This window comes from Pelmatolapia mariae, linkage group LG9 (assembly GCF_036321145.2).
Source record: "Pelmatolapia mariae isolate MD_Pm_ZW linkage group LG9, Pm_UMD_F_2, whole genome shotgun sequence".
NCBI lineage: Eukaryota > Metazoa > Chordata > Actinopteri > Cichliformes > Cichlidae > Pelmatolapia > Pelmatolapia mariae.
The window spans coordinates 36,917,633-36,939,324 of record NC_086235.1 but is presented as its reverse complement, the minus strand read 5'-3'; the positions used below and the strand labels follow the sequence as shown (position 1 = coordinate 36,939,324).

General features: G+C 39.1%; 1 protein-coding gene across 1 annotated transcript; it reads right to left on the bottom strand.

Moving 5' to 3' along the window:
* Positions 1-4,159: 4,159 nt before the first annotated feature.
* LOC134634201 (uncharacterized) lies at positions 4,160-21,122 on the bottom strand. Its single transcript, XM_063483260.1, has 8 exons — positions 21,111-21,122; positions 19,494-19,661; positions 13,671-13,796; positions 6,069-6,205; positions 5,880-5,973; positions 5,050-5,212; positions 4,667-4,731; positions 4,160-4,495 (listed from the first exon to the last, which is right to left on the bottom strand). Exons 1-8 carry the CDS (start codon positions 21,120-21,122, stop codon positions 4,160-4,162), a joined length of 1,101 nt encoding a protein of 366 aa, XP_063339330.1.
* Between the last annotated feature and the right edge of the window lie 570 nt (positions 21,123-21,692).

Sequence of the window (21,692 nt, the reverse complement as noted above, 5' to 3'; positions counted from 1 at the left end):
CTATTTGCAAGTTTTATCTTTCAACAGTTGGAGTCAGGGAACATGACTTGCTTTATAAAATTAACAGATTTTTCTCTTCACTACAAATTGTCTTACGAACACATGCCTGCGTAATATTTACAGTACTGCAAGTTGCGTTACCTCTGACTAACAACTTAAGGGTTTTTGTTTTAAAATTTCTCAGCCACCATGAACTATGAGCTGAACATGGTTTACATACAGACTTTAATTGGCCATTCACCAGCACAATGCTGCAAACATGCAGTACAGTAGCCAATAATTGTGAATATGAGAACTACAATTTTACTATTTTTTTTTTTTTTTGTGCAAATTTACTACTTTCGTTTATTAGTACACACATTTTTTGCAATAGTTATGCTACATATTTCGTCCATAAGTCTATGGACCCGTTTTTATTTTTACATTTTCACAAAAACCATAGCTTACTTTTGATCAAAATTCAACATTTTAGCTAGGTGAAATTCTTCATAGATACAACATGTAAATACTCTAGAACGGGATATCATTATAGCTACTTTTAAAAAAATCTCTAAAATGTTGGTAAGTCCCAGGGTCTAAAAACTCTAAAACTCACAAATGTTGCAGAAAAGATTCTTAATAATGACATACTGACTTTGTACACCTAACAGTATGTGGTTTGCTCAGTGTTTTAACTGGGTATAAACCTTTATTGCCACATGAATCATAGCAGAGAAAGAAAATTTGTAAAAAAAACAAACAAAAAAAAAACAATAGAAGATACTCCAAACTTGAACAAAACTGAATCCTTGTAATTGTTGGTCCAAAGCAGGCAAAATGACGTGGAGGTTAGAGCTTCCTATTTTTTTCTATAGTACAGGCAAAACACCTAATATTGAGTTTTCAATAGTTTAAATCATTTTTAACAGCCAGTTCTGAGTATAAAATTAACTACAGACATTATGAAATTGTTTGGCCAAAATCTGCTTAGCAACAGGTAGAACATTATGTGAAACTGATATAATTACTATCATATCTCTATTAAAGAGCACAAAAAAGCCAAACAACACACAAACATAGCAAATAATGGATAACTAGATGACCAATGACCCCCAATGAAACCTGATGACCTTCTTCCAGGTTGTGGTCATCCATTCATTCTGGACAATTGGGCATTAAATTTATTTCCTCTTTCTTTGGCCTCTTAATGGCTTTGTTGGGAGGGTCACCACTTGTGGAGTACCTTCCACGTTTACCACCATTCAAAGCAACATCAAGTCGGCCCAGCTGGCACATTTGTGTTCTACAGTTCCTCATTTGAACCTCAGACTATTCTTTCATCCATCCCATCCACAGGATGGCCCTGATTCTTTAAGGCATGGGTGTGCTTGTACACAGCAAAAACTGTAGTATTGAATCAACTCCCACAGAGTTGATTTTAACATTTTTTTCAGGGTTTATATAGCTCCACACTCTACAGAGTTGAATTAACATTTTCAAAATAGTTAATTATTTAACACTTTGTCAGAGTTCCTTCTTTAACTCTTAAAACTGGGTTAAATTAACACTGAGCAAATTATGTTAATCTATTTATGTAATAGATTAACATAACTTTTTAACGACAACAATTACAATTATGAGAATAATTTCAAGAAAACTGTACATTGTCCAAAAACATTTATCATGCTTCTTTTTCCCAGAAAGTGAATCAAAACATAATAAATGAAGATATAATGTACAAACTTTCATCTGCAGCACTGTATGAGTTTTGAATATCAAATGGTCTGTGACATTTGAGTTCAGTTATTTTTATGACACACCGTTCTTCAGTTTGTACTACTTTGAATGCATGGTGATGTTCATCAAAGTTTTCAGTAAAGAGTTTGTGTGTCAACAAAAAAATGTCATTTTCAACCATAAGTGTATCAATTATTTGACAAAAGACTGGCATGTCTTCCTCCATTGTACTGCAAACAACGAGTCCAGCTTTGTACTCTACACCATCAATTTTAACCCAACTTGTTGAGAAAACATCTTTTGACAATAGCATTTCACTATTGACCACACTTTCATCTCTTAAAGAAAATGATTTAATTGGCCCAAACTCCTTCTGTTTAAGAGAAAAGGTTTCCCAGTGATAAGCAATGGCCATCTGATGCCGTTTAGCAAGCGATTTGGTGAGGTTTTTAAAATAATCTTTGAACAACTTGTGCTTAGCTTCAAACCTCATACTCCACATATACAGTAAAGGGCCAATTTTTCGAATAGAGGATGGGTAATGAATCATAAAATGATGCTTAGGAATCAAGTTTCTGTGTGGATACGTGTGCTTAAATAGTTTGTGGTGGTCAATGATCAAATTCTTCAAATATATAGTCATTCCCAGAGTGAGACAAGGTGAAAAAACAATGTTCATTATTTGAAGTAACAACAATAACAAATTCCAGTGTCTGTTCCCTGCAGGAATAATGTCACCAAACAAAAGTGGGATGTTTTTCACAAGACAGAATGTCTGGATAGAGTTCAAACCAATGCTATTGCCAGCACTGTCCAATATGATTTTAGTGGGCCGGTTTTTTCTTTCTAAAAATCCATAGTCAAAACCATAAATCCTAGAAAGCAAGTTCTGTTCTGATATGAAGTGTTGCGTAAGATACTCAAAAAGCAATTTGACCTCATACTGAGCCACACCTTCAAGAAGGTCATGCATTATATCAAATGAGTAGTTATTGCAAATATGGTAATACTGCAATGAATTGAGTGCAGAATTTCTTTTCAACCCATACAGTGACTTCAATTTAGGATTTTCCCGAAGAGACTGGCAATGTATGTCAAACAAATCTTTCCCACGAAGAATAATTTTAGGATCATCCTCACTGTACACCATTTGACAATCATTCTTCTCAATCAAACAAAGGCGACAGAAATGACGGCTACTGAACGACTCATTAAAACCAAGAATTGAGTGCATCCCTAGGTTATCTCCAGTGATCTGTGATATTGTGCCATATACCTGCTCATCAGAAAATGGAAGACTTAGCCCTTGGCTTTCCAGTTTTTTGACATCATTTATCAGTGGTTCCAGTATAACATCAAAACCATACTTTTGCAGATCTGGTGTGTGGAAAAGTGACACTAAATGAATGTTCATCAAAATGGAATTAAATTTTGAGGGCAAGTTTCTTATAACAAAATAAATACAGCCAATTTTGTGAATTCCGCGTTTAGAGCCAAGAGGATTGGCTGTTTCAAAATCATCATAGTATAGCTGAATTTGTAATGCATGCCTTTTGGCTGAAAACAAAGGGTGAGTTTTAAAGTAACTTCCATCACAAAAGTCATGATAAGCATCAGGCTCTGAGCTACACTCTCTCTGCAGGAAAACACAAATCTCTGGATTTCTAAACATGAACTTCAAAGACTCCAAAATAGGTACATATATAAAAGTATCCTTCACAGGTACTTGATCATAAGTACCAGACTTCTGATTTCGCCTGATGTCATACCACACTCCAAGTGTTATTTCTCTAGGTTCTACAACTCCCCATTTTAGATTGAAGTATTTATTTCGTTTCCATTCTGTGTTCAGATTGGTGAAAGGGTTTTCAAAATTTTCAAAACATTCATTTATTAAAGATATGCTGGAGTCCTTTGTGGGTAACGCAGAAAGAATGGCCTGCTTTGCTTCTGAGCGAAGCTCACTTGTTAATTCCTCCAAATCGCCTACAAGTGAGGATATTAAACTGTTAGAAAGGCCACTACCCTGCAGTTTGGCCACAATGGATGCACACATTTCTTTGGATGAATCCCTTGTAAGTACTGAATCAATGCTCACTGGAACACTGGAAGAACTAGAATCTGGAAGAACACTGGGAGAACTGTGAGGAAGATTTGAGGAATTAAACTGGTCCTCCAAAGCAGGTGAAACTGTGTCATTAGAAAAACAAGCAATGGCTGAAGTTCGATCATTTTGGTCAACATTGCTGTGAAAACTACTGAGGTGCTTCCTAAAGCCTGCATAAATTTGGAACTGAAGCCTGCAGCCTGGCTGCCAACAAAATAACTTAAACTTAGGTCCAGGATAATAACCATGTTCACCTTTTAAATGTGAAATCAGCTGCTGACTGCTGGGATAAGCTCTCTTACACAAAAAACATGTCAGCATTTTAATGATTTTTACTTAGGTTGTGAGAAGAATTTCCTGGTTAAGGATTTTGGCTCTCAGGTCACGAACTCTTGGGGACGCCTTCATTTTCCCCATATCAATATTGTATACTGTTGTCTGCAGAAATGTGTAGAAATTCACAAGTGCAGCATCATAAGACACATTGAACACAAAATGAGCTTTAAAAAGCTCATCAAATGCCCCAAGGGAGCGGCTGGCCTGGCAGGGGATGAGATGCTTGTCTATGGCAACATAGAAGCTGTCGACCTTCCTCTTCTGGCGCCCAACAGCCAGGAGGTATGGCTGCTGACTCTGCTGATTCTGGAGATGCTCTTCCAAACTGCAGCAAGACTGGAGTTGAGACAAAGATACTGAGCATTAGACACAGGAGCAAGTCAGAGATAATAGCATCACAGAAATGAGTATGTAAACCTCCTTTGTAAGCTCAACTGTAATTTGTTTCATTCACCTCTTAACCAGTGACATGACAACTTATGATAAAAACTATAAATATTAAATTACCTTATGAAAGACTACAAGTCTCTCAACAGCATCAGAGGCGCTGATTTTTTGATACTTTGGTCCTTCTGGAGGTGGCGGAAGGAGATGTAACAGTAACAACAGGGAGGCCATGTCTTGGTCAAAGGCTGTGGCCAAAGAGTCACAAGAATCAATTGACAGCAAATCTTTCATATGCAATTTTTAAGGAGAACTAGAAAAGCACTTCCTAAGAAAGTTGAAATGTGCTGTCATAAACATTAAACTAACAGCTAAAGAAAACTGATGAAGCAAAGCTAACAGGTGAATGAATTGGTATTTATTAATAGAATCCTGATGCTATTGAACTTTAACTGCTTATAGCAAATCATATTTAACAAACTCACTTGCTGCCTCATCAAGATCACTTCCTGGTGGACTCTCTGCTGACTGCACCAATTGACGCAACTCTACTGTTGAGGTGAGCTGCTTGGCCTCTTTGATGATTTGATACCTAAAGATTGGATCCCATTTCTGAAGCAGCCTGGTAGATATCTCATCATCAAACAGGAGAGTGAAGTCTTGATTCACCTTTAAGAAAGAAAATCTACTACTGCCACATTCATCTTGAAATTTAAAGTGATATTAAAAATTCCACTGAATATTCTCCCCAATAATTTTGTATCCAAGAATCTTGGGAAGATAGACAGGATATCAAGACTTTTGTCAGGATCATTGATGAGCTTCTGACGATGCTGAAAGGTCTCTCTCATCTTCTGGAAAATCAAGGAAGTGTCGGATGTATGGTTCAGCAAAGAGATGGCCTCCTGGCAAGCATCTCCATCAAGCTGCATGTCGACATTAATGGGCCTGTGGGAATTTGGGCCCCCTGAAGAAAAACATAAAAGCATAGGTGCTGAGCAGATAGGTAAATGAAAACAAAATAGTATATAATGTAAATGAGAACATTATCTAGTTTGTGGACACTTAATTTCTTACCTCCTTCTTGAGCAAAGCCAGTGGAGCTACTTGGTGGTGCAGATCCTCTTCTAGTCTTTCTCTGTATCGTTTTCAAACGCCAAGAAATGTATCCAGTGCTGCTTGCAGCATCATAGAAGTGTTCCTAAAATGTAAATACATTCAAAAATAATGTGTTGTCAATCTGAAAATTTTCACAACTTAAATGTCAACGCACACAAATCCCAATAATGCACAGCATGAAAATTATGTAAACAAAGTGCAATAATAGTGACTATACATAGCCTTTCTTGGAGTATGGGTCTTTCAGGGATGGGAACAATGTCACTACCCCTAGCGCGTACTGTTCTCTAACAGCTTTGGTGGGGAGGTGCCTGAAAAACGATTTTAAATTAGCATGCTTAAGTAATGGCAAAATAGTAACTTGTATTTAAAAAAATAAAAAATAAAATGCACAAATAGAACACACATACCCATGGCAATCATGTGAGCCACTATTATATTGACCATTTTTCTTCTGGTAGCATCTGTTAGCGTTTGTGTTGTGTGATATTCCTGGAGAACTTCTTCACCACCTGAATTGGTTCCAAGTACACCTTCAATTAACTTGAGAAAAAAAAGATGCAAAAAGTGAGGAATAGCTTTTCTACATATTAAGAATAATGAAGTAGGGAAAAAAACTATGAGAACTGAGTTTTGTCACAACCTTTTTAGCAGATGCTGCATCAACAGTACCCTCAACTCTTGTTTTCTTCCTGGGACCCTCATCTAGAAGTATAGTTGATGTACTTGCATTTGAGCTGAAGCTTGAGTCAGAACAATCAGATGCAGAAGACAAGGAGCAATCAGAAAATTCTAAAAGGAAAAAACAACATTATTCTGTAAGGTGTAGAAAAAAAATCTGGCTGCAGATTTTTAACTAGCAAAGCAACATCACACTGCAGACCTGACTCATTTAAATTAACTGATCTCAATGTTCAAACAGCTGATTGGTCAAATTGTGTGCTCCTGATTATTTGGAACAACCAGCAGCCACACAGCCCTTCCCCATGTCTGGTGTTGAGCTTGCCCCTTTAAATTTCTCACCATCACTTGAGAAAACTGTTAGGACCACAGTGCCTTGGCTGATAAGGTCACTGAAAATCACTTCATCAACTTCTGTCCCTGTTGCATCTTTGTACACTACTTTTGCATCAGGTGGCAGGCAAAATTTCTCGATGACTGGAAAAGATAAGATATATCTGAGTGCACCTTTTAAGTAAACTGTTCTTGCCTCACATTCACTAAAGTGATACACCACTGTATGATTCAAGAGACTTGGCGAAACGCCCTACAAAAAATTCTGTCCCCCCAACTAAAAGTAGGTAAGATATAAACAAACCTTTTTCATGAAACTGCATAAACTCAAACCGCCCATCAACCTCTTCCAACTTCACATACTTCTGCTGTTGGCAGTATCGAACCTGGACCAGCATTTTACTGAGACAAAATAATAACAAAAATGGCATACTAGTAAGTATTTGACATTTAGAGCAATTCAAGCAAAAATGATTAAAACACTGACATATACCGTACATGGTGATTAGTACTGACCATGCGTTTGAATTTCACTGCAATAACATTTAATGTTATCAAATAAACCTGTGTCTGTCCATGCAGGAGTCCAATTGATACACAACACAATACAAAATACATGTTAATCTATGGTGTAGTTTACACCAGACACGGAGTGCTACGAAGCGATTGTTTCGGTGTCTGGTCTATTTTTTGCGTGGGCCACGCATGTTCCGCAGGAAGTTACACCAAGACACACAAGACAATCCAGGCAATTTTGAAGATAAAAGCTATTCTCCAAAATAAAATACTGCGATTGACAAATGTGATCAGATTCGTGTATGAAAAGAGACAATAGAGATGAAAATAAACACATCGCAAAGGAGGGGACAGCCTAACTGACTATGTTTGGGGCGGGTGTCTCAAAGGGAGAAGAGAGTGAGACAGAGAGAGAGACAGATTAGAGACAAGTCAACGATGAACAATGTCAAAGTAAAAGCAGGAGTGACTAAAACAAGCTCTCTTCAATTATTTTGGGACGTTATTTACTTATCAATTGTGAAAAAACTGCTCTGAATAAACAGAGGAGCAAAAACGCTCATGAACTGGCGTGGAGAAAGACGTGTCTGTGTGAACAGGGGAAAAGCTGAACGTGGCGCGGATCCTGATGTTGTAGGGTGAAATCGTAGCGAGCCAAGCAAATCAAATGTGTCCGGTCTTGTTTCCATGGTCATCTTTCTAATATCTCCCTCAGTGACTATAATCCTTGAGGTAAATTTCTGCTGCACAGCCATCTGGGGAAAATGGACAGGTATTTAGAAACTCTGGAAATGTGAATTGTAGCAGGTTACTGTGTTCTGATATCTTGCAGTTTAGGAAATTCAGTGTCTCTTCAGTATGCCCTGGTGCCACAACAAGCTCAACAATGTCTTTGAGAAGCATGAGAGTTCCCCAAGTGTTGTCACCTTCAGGGATATAGTGGCCAATAAGAAATGGAAGGAGCCTTATTAGACACCAATTCTCATGAACATTGCCACCAATAGTCCCTTTGGCTGAAAATCCCCTTACAATAATTTGAGATTTGTCTGTTTGTCAGCAAATGTGTAATTAAAGGACCTAAAGGCCTGGTTTAGCATGCCTAAAGTGAAAACTTCTTGCCAATCAGATCTGGTAGACAAAGGCATAACTCAGCTTGACAAAGGATGGTACCTGTCTCTGCAGCCTTATGACTTCACGGTCTAGTACAGGCTAGGGAAGTCACATGTGGTTGCTGACTGTTTATCTAGGATGACAGAGGACTGAAGCACTTTGTCCTTAAGAGAGGGGGGAAGAAATGTAAGGAAGAGGACTCCCTTACTACAATTATTTATATTATAATTTCTATAGCACTTTAGAAGCACACCTTTCACTTTATTAAAAGCACCTTATCTAGCAATTTCTTTAGCATCACACTTTAAGCATAGATTTGCACATGAAGAACATTTGCACACAGGAAGTTTAATTATTTATTGAATATTTATTGTGTGTTTTAAAATCAGTTTGGTGGCCTTTGTTCCAGGTCCTGCACAGCTGCTCCTCATCAAGAAATGTGGTGGTTGTCTGTGAGGAGAAAGGAAAGGTTGTGATTGAGAGCAAATAAGGTTTACCAGTAAGCATGGTATTTTAAGTATTATGTGAGTTAGCTTTAAGCCCAAAATGTTTTGATTTATGACTGTGACTAAAAATTAGTAGAAATATTAAGCAATGAACACTGTTTTGGTTTTTCACCTCCAAACGTGTTGAGTGTCAGGCTTTTTCTCGCCGTGAACTGGTCGCAGGCAAATCACGTTCTTAGCACAGGAATGCTAATAGTAAAACATCGTGTTACCACAAGCAGCCACTTGATAAAGAAATGGGATAAGAGGAAAAAAAACAAGAAAAATGCGGGTTAAAGACAGTCAGTTTTGATTTCTCTCAAACTCCCTGCCTCCATTGCAACTATGGTGGCCTAGCTAACAGATGTCTAGCAGATGAAAATTCAAGCTAATTATTTCCACTGCTATTAAACCGTCCGTCAGTTATCAACCACTGAACTGGGTCCCGTAAGGGGGTAGCAGCCTTATCAGGCTCAAACCGCCCTTTTTACTTGTTTTAACAAATCAGCCTTAAATTGTCTTCAGACTCTGCAGAATGCTGCAGCACATCTCTTAACAGGCACCAAGAGAAGATCTCATATTACTCCAGTTTTAGCCTCCCTTCAATGGTTGCCTGTAAGTTTTAGGTTTCATTTTAAAATTTTAGTTCTAACCTTTAGGGCCCTACATGGTCAAGCTCCCCAATATTTATCTGACCTGCTGACACGGCATTCATCTTCTCGAGCTTTAAGGTAATTACATCAGAGACTGCTGGTCTCGTTTGAAAACACGTGGTGATCGGGCCTTTCAGGCAGTGGCACCACAGTTGTGGAATTCTCTTCCACTGTCTCTACGCTGTACGGACTCCATTGATTCTTTTAAAAAAACAGCTGAAGACATTTTTATTTAGAAAAGCATTTGATTAATTTCTTATGTTGTTTTTATTGTTTTACATTACGGTTTTATTTACTGTTACATTTTATATTTCCATTTCTTGTGTTGTAAAGCACTTTGTGATTTGTATCTGTGAAAAGTGCTATATAAATAAATTTTACTTGCTTACTTACTTACACCAGCAATCTCAGCCAGCTCCTCCAGTGGAGCTTTTAATGTTGAGAAACATTAACTTACAGCCGCTCGAACTTACAAACTATTCATGCCATGATAAATACCTCTGTGCTGCTTGACTCATTAATGGAGCAGTAAAACATTAAAAGCTGACAAAGATAGTCTGCTTCAAATGCAAAAGAATGACTCTGTCCATGCGGTTCTTCACGTTTACCTTAACAACATGTTGCAGTAATGCATGACAAAATATGAAGACTTAAAGAGGATAATTTTATTTAATTGAGGCCTCTTTTCCATTTTGTATTTGCATTTGGCTTCTTTATACGTGTTTATGGACAAATAAAACACGTGAATGAAAATGGAGATAATACTTACTGTTCCCACAAATGGTCCAGCATCTGATGTGAGATTTAAGGTCCAAAGGAAAAAGGCATCCTTCACAGCTAAATGGACAAACTGTCATGGGCCTGGGTCTGTGACCCAGGGATCATGTGTTATTTTTGGGTTTGATGAATATTTATTAGTTTAATTTGTCTTCTGGAATGCTTATGGTTGTTTGTTGGTGTGATCTGCTCCGGGTCCCTCGCTTCCCTGTGTACGAGTTGGAGTGAGTGTGTGTTTGTGTGTGTCGCGGTACGTTGGTTTTGCTGCCACACCAGGCCTGGAGACTCTCCCGCCTTTGAGCCAGCCACACCTGGGATTAATCACTCACCTGTTGCCGATCTGCCTAATCAAGGAGCCCTACTTAAGAGAGCAGTGGAGCAGCAGGTAGCGTGGGATTGTTACACTAGGAACACAGTTAGTTTGTCAGCCCTGTGATTGTGGTTTCTTGTTATCTCCTGTGTAATGGTTTAAGTGTTTTTGTCGGACGGTGGATAGGACTGTACTAAGTGTGGCATTTCTTGTTTCCAGGTCAAATGTGGAAACATGTGGAGGGAGCAGCACACTGTGTACATAGGCACCAAAGAGGACACAACTTCACCATATATCAAGGAGAGGAATCCCGGCCTGGGAATTGGGAACACATTGTGGATTGTTGGCACTGTTTCATAGCTTTATATAAATAAACACACTTTTCCATTCAGAGCATTCCGCATTTGGGTCCTCCTTCAACCAACCCTGACACGAACACAGGCACTGCCCATGACCAAAACTTTGTAGTTTTAGGTCATTTAACTGTGCTTGTGGACTTTTGAGACAAATTAGTGGAATTTACTTAGGATTTTATAGTAATGACATTAAACTTAAATAATTTGATTATACTTTAATAAAAAGGTTCAAGTCAATACAAAATCTGGGCAAACAGTGAAGCCATCACCTGTGAGGCTGAAAAAATGAGACAAAAAGTGTCATGGTCCCAAGTCTGTGACTCCCTGTTTATGTTTTAAGTTTATTAATATTCGGTGGTTTTGTTTATTTGGGGTTGTTTGTAATTATTCCCAGTGTTTAGTGTTCTCTGCGCTCTCCTGTCCCACGTTTCAGGTTCCTATGTTCTGTCTTCCAAGTATGCGTTTAGTTTACGTGTTTGGTGTGTTTCCTGTTTTACTTTGAAGGTCCGTGTCTCTTATCAGTGTTTCTAGTTTTGCTTCCCTTGTCTTGCCCTGCCTACCCCAGCTGTCTCCCTCATGTTTCTCATTCCCTGATTGTTCCTGTGTGTATATAAGCCCTGTGTTTTCTCCTGCTTGTTGCTGGTTTGTCTGTGTGGTCTCCCTGTGTCTCTGTTTAAAGGTTTCAGGTCTGCTTTTGTTAGTTTTTCCAGTACAGGTTCTTAGTTTCTGCACACGTCATCTCAACTGCTGTTTGTACCTTCACTGTTTCAATGAAGCTCACTCACTTCACAGCAGTGTCCGCATCTTGATCCTTTATTAAATTCAACACAGCTTGCCCCACTAGCCGTGACAAAAAGTGAATCACTTCCCTTTGACTTCCATGTTAAAATTTCCAACTGGAGCTGTAATAGCTCATGTGGCTAAGCAAAAAAATCCATATACTCTAGCTCATAATTTGGGCACACACTGCAGGGGTCAGTGTTTGAGTCTGCCCAGACCATTTCCCGTGTTTCTCCTAACCACACAGTTCCGTTACTGTCTATGCTCTTCTATAAAAGAAGGATGAAAATTAAGCGAACATTAAACAAACACAAGAATGAAATTGTGATGATAAAGTTTTTACTCATAACTTGTCCATCTGAATACAGGGGCATGGCACCTTTGATTCACACCAGCAAAAGGAGCTGCTCAGCCTCACCTAATTAAAAACACTGATCTGTTTGTCTCCACAGAGTTTGGTTTTGGAACATTTAGGAGGATTTGTCATGAATATACATGTCAAACATGGCTGTGGTTCAGGCACACTGTAAAACCTAATAAGTTCACAGAACTCAAAAATTGTTGTGTAACAGATTAAAAACATCACTAAAAAATTGTGTAAAAGTTTTAAGTTTAACTAAAATAAAAATTGCAGTTGCCTTAAATTACCTCAATGTTAACTTATAAATGTTGATATTCCTCAACTTATAATTAGGGAGTAATAAACTCAATGTTCAATGTTTTTCAACTTAATTAAGGTGGGAAATACACTCAAAAAATTTTACATATTGCAACTCATACGCTGTGGGAAATAAACTCAAACTTTTTGATATTTTCTAACTTATAATGTGGGAAATAACACTTAAAATCTTCAATATTTTTAAAATACTGTGGGAAATAAACTTACAAATAATTCTAAACTGTTTGCCCAGTAAATTATAATCAGCTAAAAGTGTTAGAAAACATGAAAGTAACAACACTAACAATTTTAACAACTTTTTTTATTAAACACAATGTGCTTTTAAAAAGGCACAAATAACGGAGCTCACTCATAAGTGCACAAAAAGTGCTTCATAAATAAAACAAAAGTAAAAGACTTCAAGGGTCTCCATCTGAATTCTAAAATTCAATAACATTTTCAGTGTTAACAGCAATTGCAGCTATTAGAACATTGAGGCATTTAACATTTACTGTACCTTGACAGCTGCAGCTCACTTTCTTTTTTAAAAATACAAAAAAACCAGTACTGGTTTCCACTGCTGTACTTCATAGGGAACAAACATCAAGGCAGTGCATTAAGGTATTAGGCAACAGAACATTAAACATGAATAGTGCATGAACTGAACAGTCATTCATCTTAAATGTGAGGTAGAAGAGGCAAATGGTAAAAAATGGTATAAATAAAACAAAACAAAAGAAAAACCTTCAATACTCAGCTTAACGAGTTGTCTATTCCGAGTGATTCACTTGAACAAATTCTTCTGCATCAGTAAGCAACCTAACAGTGGTTTGTTGTATTTAAGGCACATCACAACCTTCTGGACACATGTGAATAAAAGCTCGAGAGTCTGCGTATTGTAGGTCTAGTGCACAGAACTACCCAAAAAGCAGGAGAAATGAGGCATCCAGATTTGTACTGGTTTATACAACTGTACATAACTGGGAACAAACATCAGGTAGTGCATTAAGGTATTAGGCAACAGAACGTTAAACATGAATAGTCCACGAAATGAGCAGTCATTCAGTTTAAATTTGAAGTAGAAGAGCCAAATGATTAGGAAAAAACAAACAAAAAAAGCTTCCTCAATACTCAACAAGTAGTCCATTCTGAGTGATTCACTCATTGAACAAATCATTCTTCAGCGTCAGTAGACGCCCTTTCAGTGATTTGTTGTCCTCAAGGCACATCACAACCTTCTGGATAAATGTGAATGTAAGCTCAAGTTTCTTTGGGTATTGTAGGTCTAGTGCATAGATGTACCCAAAGAGCAGGAGAAATGAGTCAGCCAGATTTGTGGGACCATTCACAAGTATTTCATCCTCAACGACAATGCAGATGCTTTTGGGACTGAAAAGGGCCGAATCAGTAGTGTCATCCGTGACAACTGTCAGCAGAGCCACAGGAGTGTCAGTGAGGTCTGGACCATCTGCTGACTGCAAAACACAAATAACACAAGAATGAGTTGTAATGGAATTTCTTTTACTGATGTACTAATCACATTATTTTATTGTATAATGCCTTGGTGCCACTGGATTTTAACATGTCTGACACCCATACTGTAAGAGGGAAGTTGGGGGGGGAGCAGACCACTTCACAGGAAGAGTCTTTTGTCTCTGCAAGGACTCTGGGAAGGTGTGAAACAGCTGTGTACTGCCTTTTGTTCATGGAGAAAGTATTTAAATGAGAGCCATGCTAAGGCTCAGTGAGACGCTGCTGACCCTGCCCTGTGGTCATGCAGGCTCTCCATCAAGCTTGGTTGTCCGTTGTCTTTGTGTGTCCGGATTAAAGAATGTTAGCTACCGCTCACCGCTCGTCTGCAGGCTTTATTTAAGTGGGAAAAACTTCCACAACAGAATGGCGCTGCGAGCAGGGTGGTCCGTGTGGTCGCTGAACAACGGTTCCGTGGATGGGCTGATCACCCCTGAGGGAAAAGGTACCTTTGTCCTACCAGCTGTTGAAGCAAAGGAAATGGAGGAGTCACGGAACCGCGTGTTTCAGCAACCACCGAGACCATCGATTTTGAGGGGACTCCTGCAGATGGGTGAGTTGTAGCTAACTTGTATACAGTCATGGAGAGTTTTTTTGTCTGGCCGAGGGGGGGAACGCTGGCCGCCCCCGGAGTTCGAGTCTCCGGGAGGAAATCCTGGTGGTTTGAGGCCCCAGGCTTGTGTTGGGTACGGTCCATCACAAGGACAGTGGCTTGCGCACGTTGTTGGGGAGAAGCCGGCCCAGACCTGTGTTCGGTCCAAGTACGTCACAGGAACATCGGTTCGGGTACACTGTCGGAGTCCATTTCTGCATACTATAGTGCACGGAGTGGCGGTGTTCGTTCCTTGGTCCGTAGAAGGCAAGGGCCTCACGGGGGACGCCTCGTGTAGTAAAATGGGATCTAGATCCAGTAGAGCGGCAGACCTTCCACCAGGCGGCCAGGGACAAAACTCAATATCTGACTGTATGGTAAGAACTGAGTAAATGTGTGGTGTGTAAGATTGCAGAGAATGGTTGTGTGGGAAAAGATTGTGTGTGTAAAAAGAGTGAAAATGGGGTTTAAAAAAAAAAATGTTGAAAATGGGGAACAAAAACAAGGAAAACAAGAAAAAAAAAAAGAGAGGAGTGTAGAAATGTGTGCAAAAGTTGTTTCCAACTAGCGGGAGAGGGTGGTACTGCAGACCACCAGCTCCCCTAGGGTGAACACACAAAAATTTCTTTTTTTAGCAGACTTGTTGACGAAAATAAGCAACAAAAATAGGAAGAGGGTTTGGTGATTTTCAATGTAGAACAACTACAATCTTTCTGGGTTTTTAAGAAAGGGGAGTTCAGAACCAGAGAGGGGAGACGTGTTGTTTTAAGCAATGAGAAGAATGATCAAAATGTCTCAGTGTGTCACTTGCAGGTGAAGAGCAGACCCGGATCAATTTTCCACGTTCAGCAGTTGGGAAAAATTATAGGTCAACACCATTAGAAACACTCAAGCCAAATTCTGGCTGAATTGTTTTACAGCTTAACTTCCATGTGTTTGTCACCCTGAGAACACAAGCTCCAAGAATCTCTCCCTGAAGACAAGAAATGCAGTTCCAGAACAACGAGATGGATCTCAAGAACTCACAGCAGCACCCTGAGCAGTGAAGAAAAGGTCCAGCAGCAGCAGCAGCAACAGCTGTGCAAGACAGCGACAGCAAGGAGAAAAATGGCATCATCATGACTGGATGGATGGATGCGCATTTCCAACAAGCTGCAACTTCACTGTGTGTGAATGGACCTTTGAAAAGACTGTCTGAGTTGGACATTTGCCACCCTTGGAGCAAATGGCAAGATGAGACAGTGGAGAACACAGGACAAAGCTGAAAGACAACTGACTCTCACTGGACTGCTGCAAAGGGGGACAGATGAGATGAGACCACAGTGGAAGGAGCAGGGGAGAACATGGCTGTTTTAGTTTGGGAACTGAAATTTGGGTTTAGGAAACTGGGAAGGAAAACGACTGCCTTGCGTGGAGAATTGAAAAGTGTCTGGAGCACCGCAAAGAGGAGAGGTACACAAAAATTACACAAACAGAAAATGCATTAATCCTACTAACACAAACACACATGCGATGAAGCTCATGAAGACCAAATAGCATTTTAAGCATGCATTGCTGTCACCATCATCTTGTCCGGTTCACTTAGTGGGTTAAGAAGTGATACATAGACTAGTGAACTAGTATTATTTTGGGGAAGGATGATTGAATAATTGCAGGGGTGAACAGAATGCTGCAGGGGGGTCAGATGAGTGGGGACCAATAGGCTATTGAGTTTCTGGTTTCTGATGTGTGGGGGAGGTCTTATCATAACACACATCTGGGTACACGGGGGAAAAACAGAACTCATTATCTAATAGAATATTGTTGTGTGAGGTGTGACTGGTGGATGAAAGTTTTGGGGATTTACTTGGCTGATGCATTTTCTTTGCATTTTCTTTTGGTACCACTTTTAACCTACCAATTGGTTTTGTTTTGATCTATCATTCTGAGAGAGTATGCTTAGACCACTCCTAAAAAGAGGCCTTCATGTTTTTTGATTTTTAACAGTGCACTGAGATTTTTGTTTGGCAATTTTCTCTTTTGAAGCAGGCCTACAAGATCGGAATCAAAAGCGCTACACAACATGTTGAACAATCGCAAGTGAGTTTCTCCAAAAAATTTAAATGGGCTCGGGAGAAAGCCACTTATTTGGGACAATCAGAAAACAAGTCCCTGCCAAAAAGGATTCAGCGATGTAATCCAGTCTAAATTATTTTTCTTTTTTTGAAATGACGTCATTGCTGGCAGTAGAAACTTATTGCGTCACGAGGTTCTACTGTCAGCAAATAAAAAATGGGGACTGACTGGACTGACAAAAAGCTTTGACTGACTTGACACCAGTATGCAAGATTGCACCTCCACCTTGACCTGACAAAAGGGTGGATGTATGTATGTATGTTTCTTTTTACAGGAGCAGAAAGATGACAGCAACAGGTTGCATGACCTTTGGGGCATGCAGACTTAACCTTTAATCGCCACTTTCTGTGTCTTTGAATTTACCAGCAGTGTGTTATTCATGACCTTGTATTGTTTACAGTGTAGAGGTCACTGTGGGAAAGTGTGCATACAGATGCGCTGCGCTAACATCTATTTTTCCACAGCAAAGGGTTAATCATATGATCCAATCACATGATTTACAGCAGGACACACCGCTGGCTAATGTTTTACCCTTTCTTAAGACAGGGCCTGGAGTGAAACTACTCCAGGGGAGAATCCCTGGGAATTTTTAAGAGACAATGCACAACTTCATTGTGCATGTCTAATTGTGCTAAGCTGACATAGGGCAAAAGAGGGTTTTCCGTGGAAGCTTTCATTTTTAAATTACAGAGACCGTGACATGAGGGATATGGAAGAAGAGACTGAAGTGCAGATGCAGACCATGACCAGGAGAGAATGCTTCAAGAGCACCAGTGAGAAGCAGGAACCATCTCCAGGACAGCAGACAAACGACAGTGGGCTACACCACTGGGCTTCCAAAGGATTGTCACGAGGAGATTTTGAACAGCAAAATCTTAAATAAAATGAAAGAGTTTTCTACGTTGACGTTGAGGAAGACAACTAAGGTGTACGACGTGCTCTGCCTTAAATCTACAGCCGCGTTGGAATGGAAATCGAGGGATGAAGAGAGCGTGCCAAGCTCTAAAGGTGACAGCACAGAGGGAGATCAGCGTTGGAATTACAACTCTGTCAATGGCACAGACACCAGGAGCCATGATCGGGAACTGAGAATGACCATCTAATGCTTTTTCACTTTGCCATGCAAAGTACTTTGACACTCTGGAGAAGACCTTTCCTCTGTATCATTGTTGTAGCCATTTGCATGTGAGAGCTTAGATTGTGGGGAGGATTAAAGATGAACAAAGGGTGGTGGGAGAACAGTGAAGTTAGGATACACAGTGTGAAACTCCTTTAAGTGTACAATAATGTTGATGTGATATACAGAATGTTGGGAAAGAAATTCTGGTTTTAATGTGATTCTTGATTTAAGAATCAAAGGGTGGGATTGTAATGGAATTTCTTTTACTGATGTACTAATCACATTATTTTATTGTATAATGCCTTGGTGCCACTGGATTTTAACATGTCTGACACCCATACTGTAAGAGGGAAGTTGGGGGGGGAGCAGACCACTTCACAGGAAGAGTCTTTTGTCTCTGCAAGGACTCTGGGAAGGTGTGAAACAGCTGTGTACTGCCTTTTGTTCATGGAGAAAGTATTTAAATGAGAGCCATGCTAAGGCTCAGTGAGACGCTGCTGACCCTGCCCCGTGGTCATGCAGGCTCTCCATCAAGCTTGGTTGTCCGTTGTCTTTGTGTGTCCGGATTAAAGAATGTTAGCTACCGCTCACCGCTCGTCTGCAGGCTTTATTTAAGTGGGAAAAACTTCCACAACAGAGTTCAGCCCCTCAAGGACACAAATCATGCTATTGATAAGAGGTGTGAATCTTCATAAGTCGCACGTTTCTTTTAGGATTATAATGTCAACGATTTAATTTGATATTGCGATACATCATGATGCATTACAATAATCTTAATTTGGGTTTGGTTTTAAAACATATGTTTAAATAAATGTTTTCAATAATAAGTATATGTCAAGATATTTATTTTTGTTATTTACCAAACATTTCTCTGACCACAACATGGCACCTCCAAAAAAATAGAACACTTGAATTTTAAAATGGAGAGAGTTTTTTATTTGCGGATTTGTTTTTGTATAATAATCTTTCAACTATTTTCATGTTTTCTGGTTTATGCGTAACAATCTTCTTGCAATCTTATTCAACAATAGTTGATAGATGGGAGAAAACAAGTCAGATGAGGACTGTGTTGAACCTCCTTCCTGATATACACCCTGGTTCTCCTTGAGTTCTGAGTGATGTTATATGTTCGACTGAACAGCTAGGCAAAGGGGTTGATGCTGAGGCCAGTACACTTACATCACAAGTCCTGAATAACGTGGAGGCATCTTCACGCAGGTACACAGGAAGTGCACGAAGGATGAGGGCCCGTCTTGTATTTACATCACGCTGTTCCTAGATGAAAATACAATATCTATCAGAATAGTATTTACACAAATGCAGAGTAAAAACAAAGTGTTGGATAGCCATGTTCTGATTGTCATTGTTATAGATCAGGGGTGTCCAAACTTTTTGTGTAACGGGCTAAACTTGTCAATCTAGAAGGGTAACCCTACCCTACCCTAGCCATAGATGGTAAATTCAGTATTTTGGATAACCGTATTTTTAGTAATACACATTTTAAATTAATAAGTTTCCATTGTAAATACATCAACAACTGACAAAGGAAAAACTTCCAAATGTAAACCAATTTTTACAAAAACAGTACTTGTTTGGACTTCTTTAAATTGAAGCTGATAAATCTTTTTAACACACCACTTTTTGATAGGATACATTTTGTCAAGATGTCCTTCTCCTAAAATGACAACCTTGTATCCATGGCATAATCACTTAATCTCGGGGCACAGTTGAAGCAATTGACACTATGGCTTCTTACAGCTGTGTATAAACCATCTGTTAATGTAATTCTGAATCATGTGAAATGAAAAAATTAACCTGAATGTCATAAATTCTCATGAGCTTTGCTAGCTCCTCTGCAATCTTGCCAGTCTTGATGGCCTTGTCTCGGAACAAAGTGATGAGTCTAGGCGTGTGTCTGTCCAGCTCCTTGTAGAATTGAGTGCGCAGGTTAACATTGTTGATTCGGTGGAACTCTGCAACCACCTGTACATGAACAGAAATACACAGAAATGAACAAAGATGAATAAGGAACAGAATTGTGAATGTATTTTAAAAAGTTCTCAGGTTAGCAAAACCAGAGCAATTCTAGTCAGAACCAAGGCCAAAATAGAAAGTTATTCGTCATTCTTTGTAAACTTCTAGAGACTTTGTTTACTGTGAATGGGGGAAAAAAAAATATGTCACAGAGTGATGTGTTGTCATTTTACATCTGCCATTTGCTTTTTGGTAAATTGTTTGAAAATCTAGACTTTTAAAAACTGGGAGAACAGTAAAGAGACAGACAGACATATATACACAAACACGTTTTTCCAGCCACGTGGGGACTTCCATCTAGGAGGTTATGCGTGGGGACACAACATTTCTAAATGTAATAGAGGTATTATTAAGGCATAATTTGAACTCTTAATTTTTTTTTTAGGGCCCAAACATCTATTTTGGTACCACAATTTGTTAAATTTACAAAATCCAATTTTTGTCAGGTTTTTCTACCTGGTGGGGACACAGCTTTTATGTCTTTTCACAAACCACCACCAGGTGACACTGTTGCACGTTTACAGTTAGAGGGTCTATTTATAGGAATTTACAACCCAGAGTAATCAAAGCTGGTATAATGAAAAAGCTTTCAAGTGCTGGTTGGATTTCAGAGAATGGTGTCTGCTACATATTTTCATTTATTGATTTTTATATTGTTTTTGTTATTTTGTCATTACCCCTTGTATTTGTTCACTGGAAAATTTGTGCACTGGCCTCTGCTTTCAATAAAAAAAATGTTTCAACTAAAGAGCTTAGCTTCCCAACTTATCTTTTAGATATACAGTATAAAAAGAAATACTGAAATATCAAAATACCACAAGGGGATACCAAATACTGAAGATTTAATATGTATAATGTGCTCATACATTTAACATTCTGCTTCATGTGGTCTACCCATTTAAAAAACAGTGAATGTGAGAAGACATTAAGCCAGTTTTAATCACTTTTGTATTTTAGACCCCAGCCTAATCAAGACTATTTCAGTACAACAATTCTGCCTTAATTGTATGATTAATGTGGCCAATATTATCTAATCTTATCCAAATATAATTTATCAATATTGTTTTATATTTATTTTAGATTTTGCAGATCCCTACTAATCATTATAATTAGCCTTCCAAATTCAATAATTTAAAAAGACACCACCAATCAAAAACAAATTCTCCATCTCATGCTTGCATAAACTCAAAGTATTAATACACTAAACCTAAAGGCACACATGGACTGAAAAGAAAACTTAGTATAAACAAGTATGGTCGCATGGTTTTAGAAAGGGTTCACAGACCCTTTAATTCAGTCCACAGCAAATTATATAGTTGCAGTTAAATGTGAGAGAAAACTCCCTGCTTAAACTTAACCTGAACAGCAAAGAAAACAATCTTTTCAATACTAATGTACCATTGCTGTCATGGCTGTGTGTAGACTGGCAGGAAATGGTGGACCCCAAATGCAGACTCACGGAGACGAAAGTGAACCGAAAAAGCAGCTTTATTGCTGAACACTAACTTAAACTGAGAATACAAACTGAGGAAATAGCAGGCAGGATACACCGTCGGAAACACAGCAGGGTGAGGGTACGATGCGACACGGAACTGAGGGAGACGCCGACATAAATACACAGGGGAATAACAAGGAGTGTCAGAACACACGAGGAACACAGCTGATACAAATCACAAAGACGAGGGCAAAGCAAGACACATCCACATGAGGCACAGAACTTCAAAGTAAAACAGAAAACACACATGCGAAGACACAGACTGAGAGACATGGGCTTAACACAGGGACCTGACTAAACTGGAACAGAGGGAGCCCACAGGCAGGGATGACAGGACACAGAACAGAGGGGTCACAGCATAACACAAGGGGCAAAAGGACCAAAACATGAGCCCGCAATAATAACAAAGATAGAACACTGGGTCCCCGACCCAGCACCGTGACAATTGCCTGGTTGAAATGAACAATCCTTTTTTTTTTCTCTAA

What these genes read in the sequence shown, in the direction of transcription:
- LOC134634201 (XM_063483260.1), bottom strand. An exon ending in TCGTTGAGGATGAAATACTT is followed by an intron (nt 6,206 to 13,670) that starts GTGAATGGTCCC and finishes TTTTTTCTCAAG; the next exon opens with TTAATTGAAGGTGTACTTGG. An exon ending in CACATGATTGCCATGGGTAT is followed by an intron (nt 5,974 to 6,068) that starts GTGTGTTCTATT and finishes ATCGTTTTTCAG; the next exon opens with GCACCTCCCCACCAAAGCTG.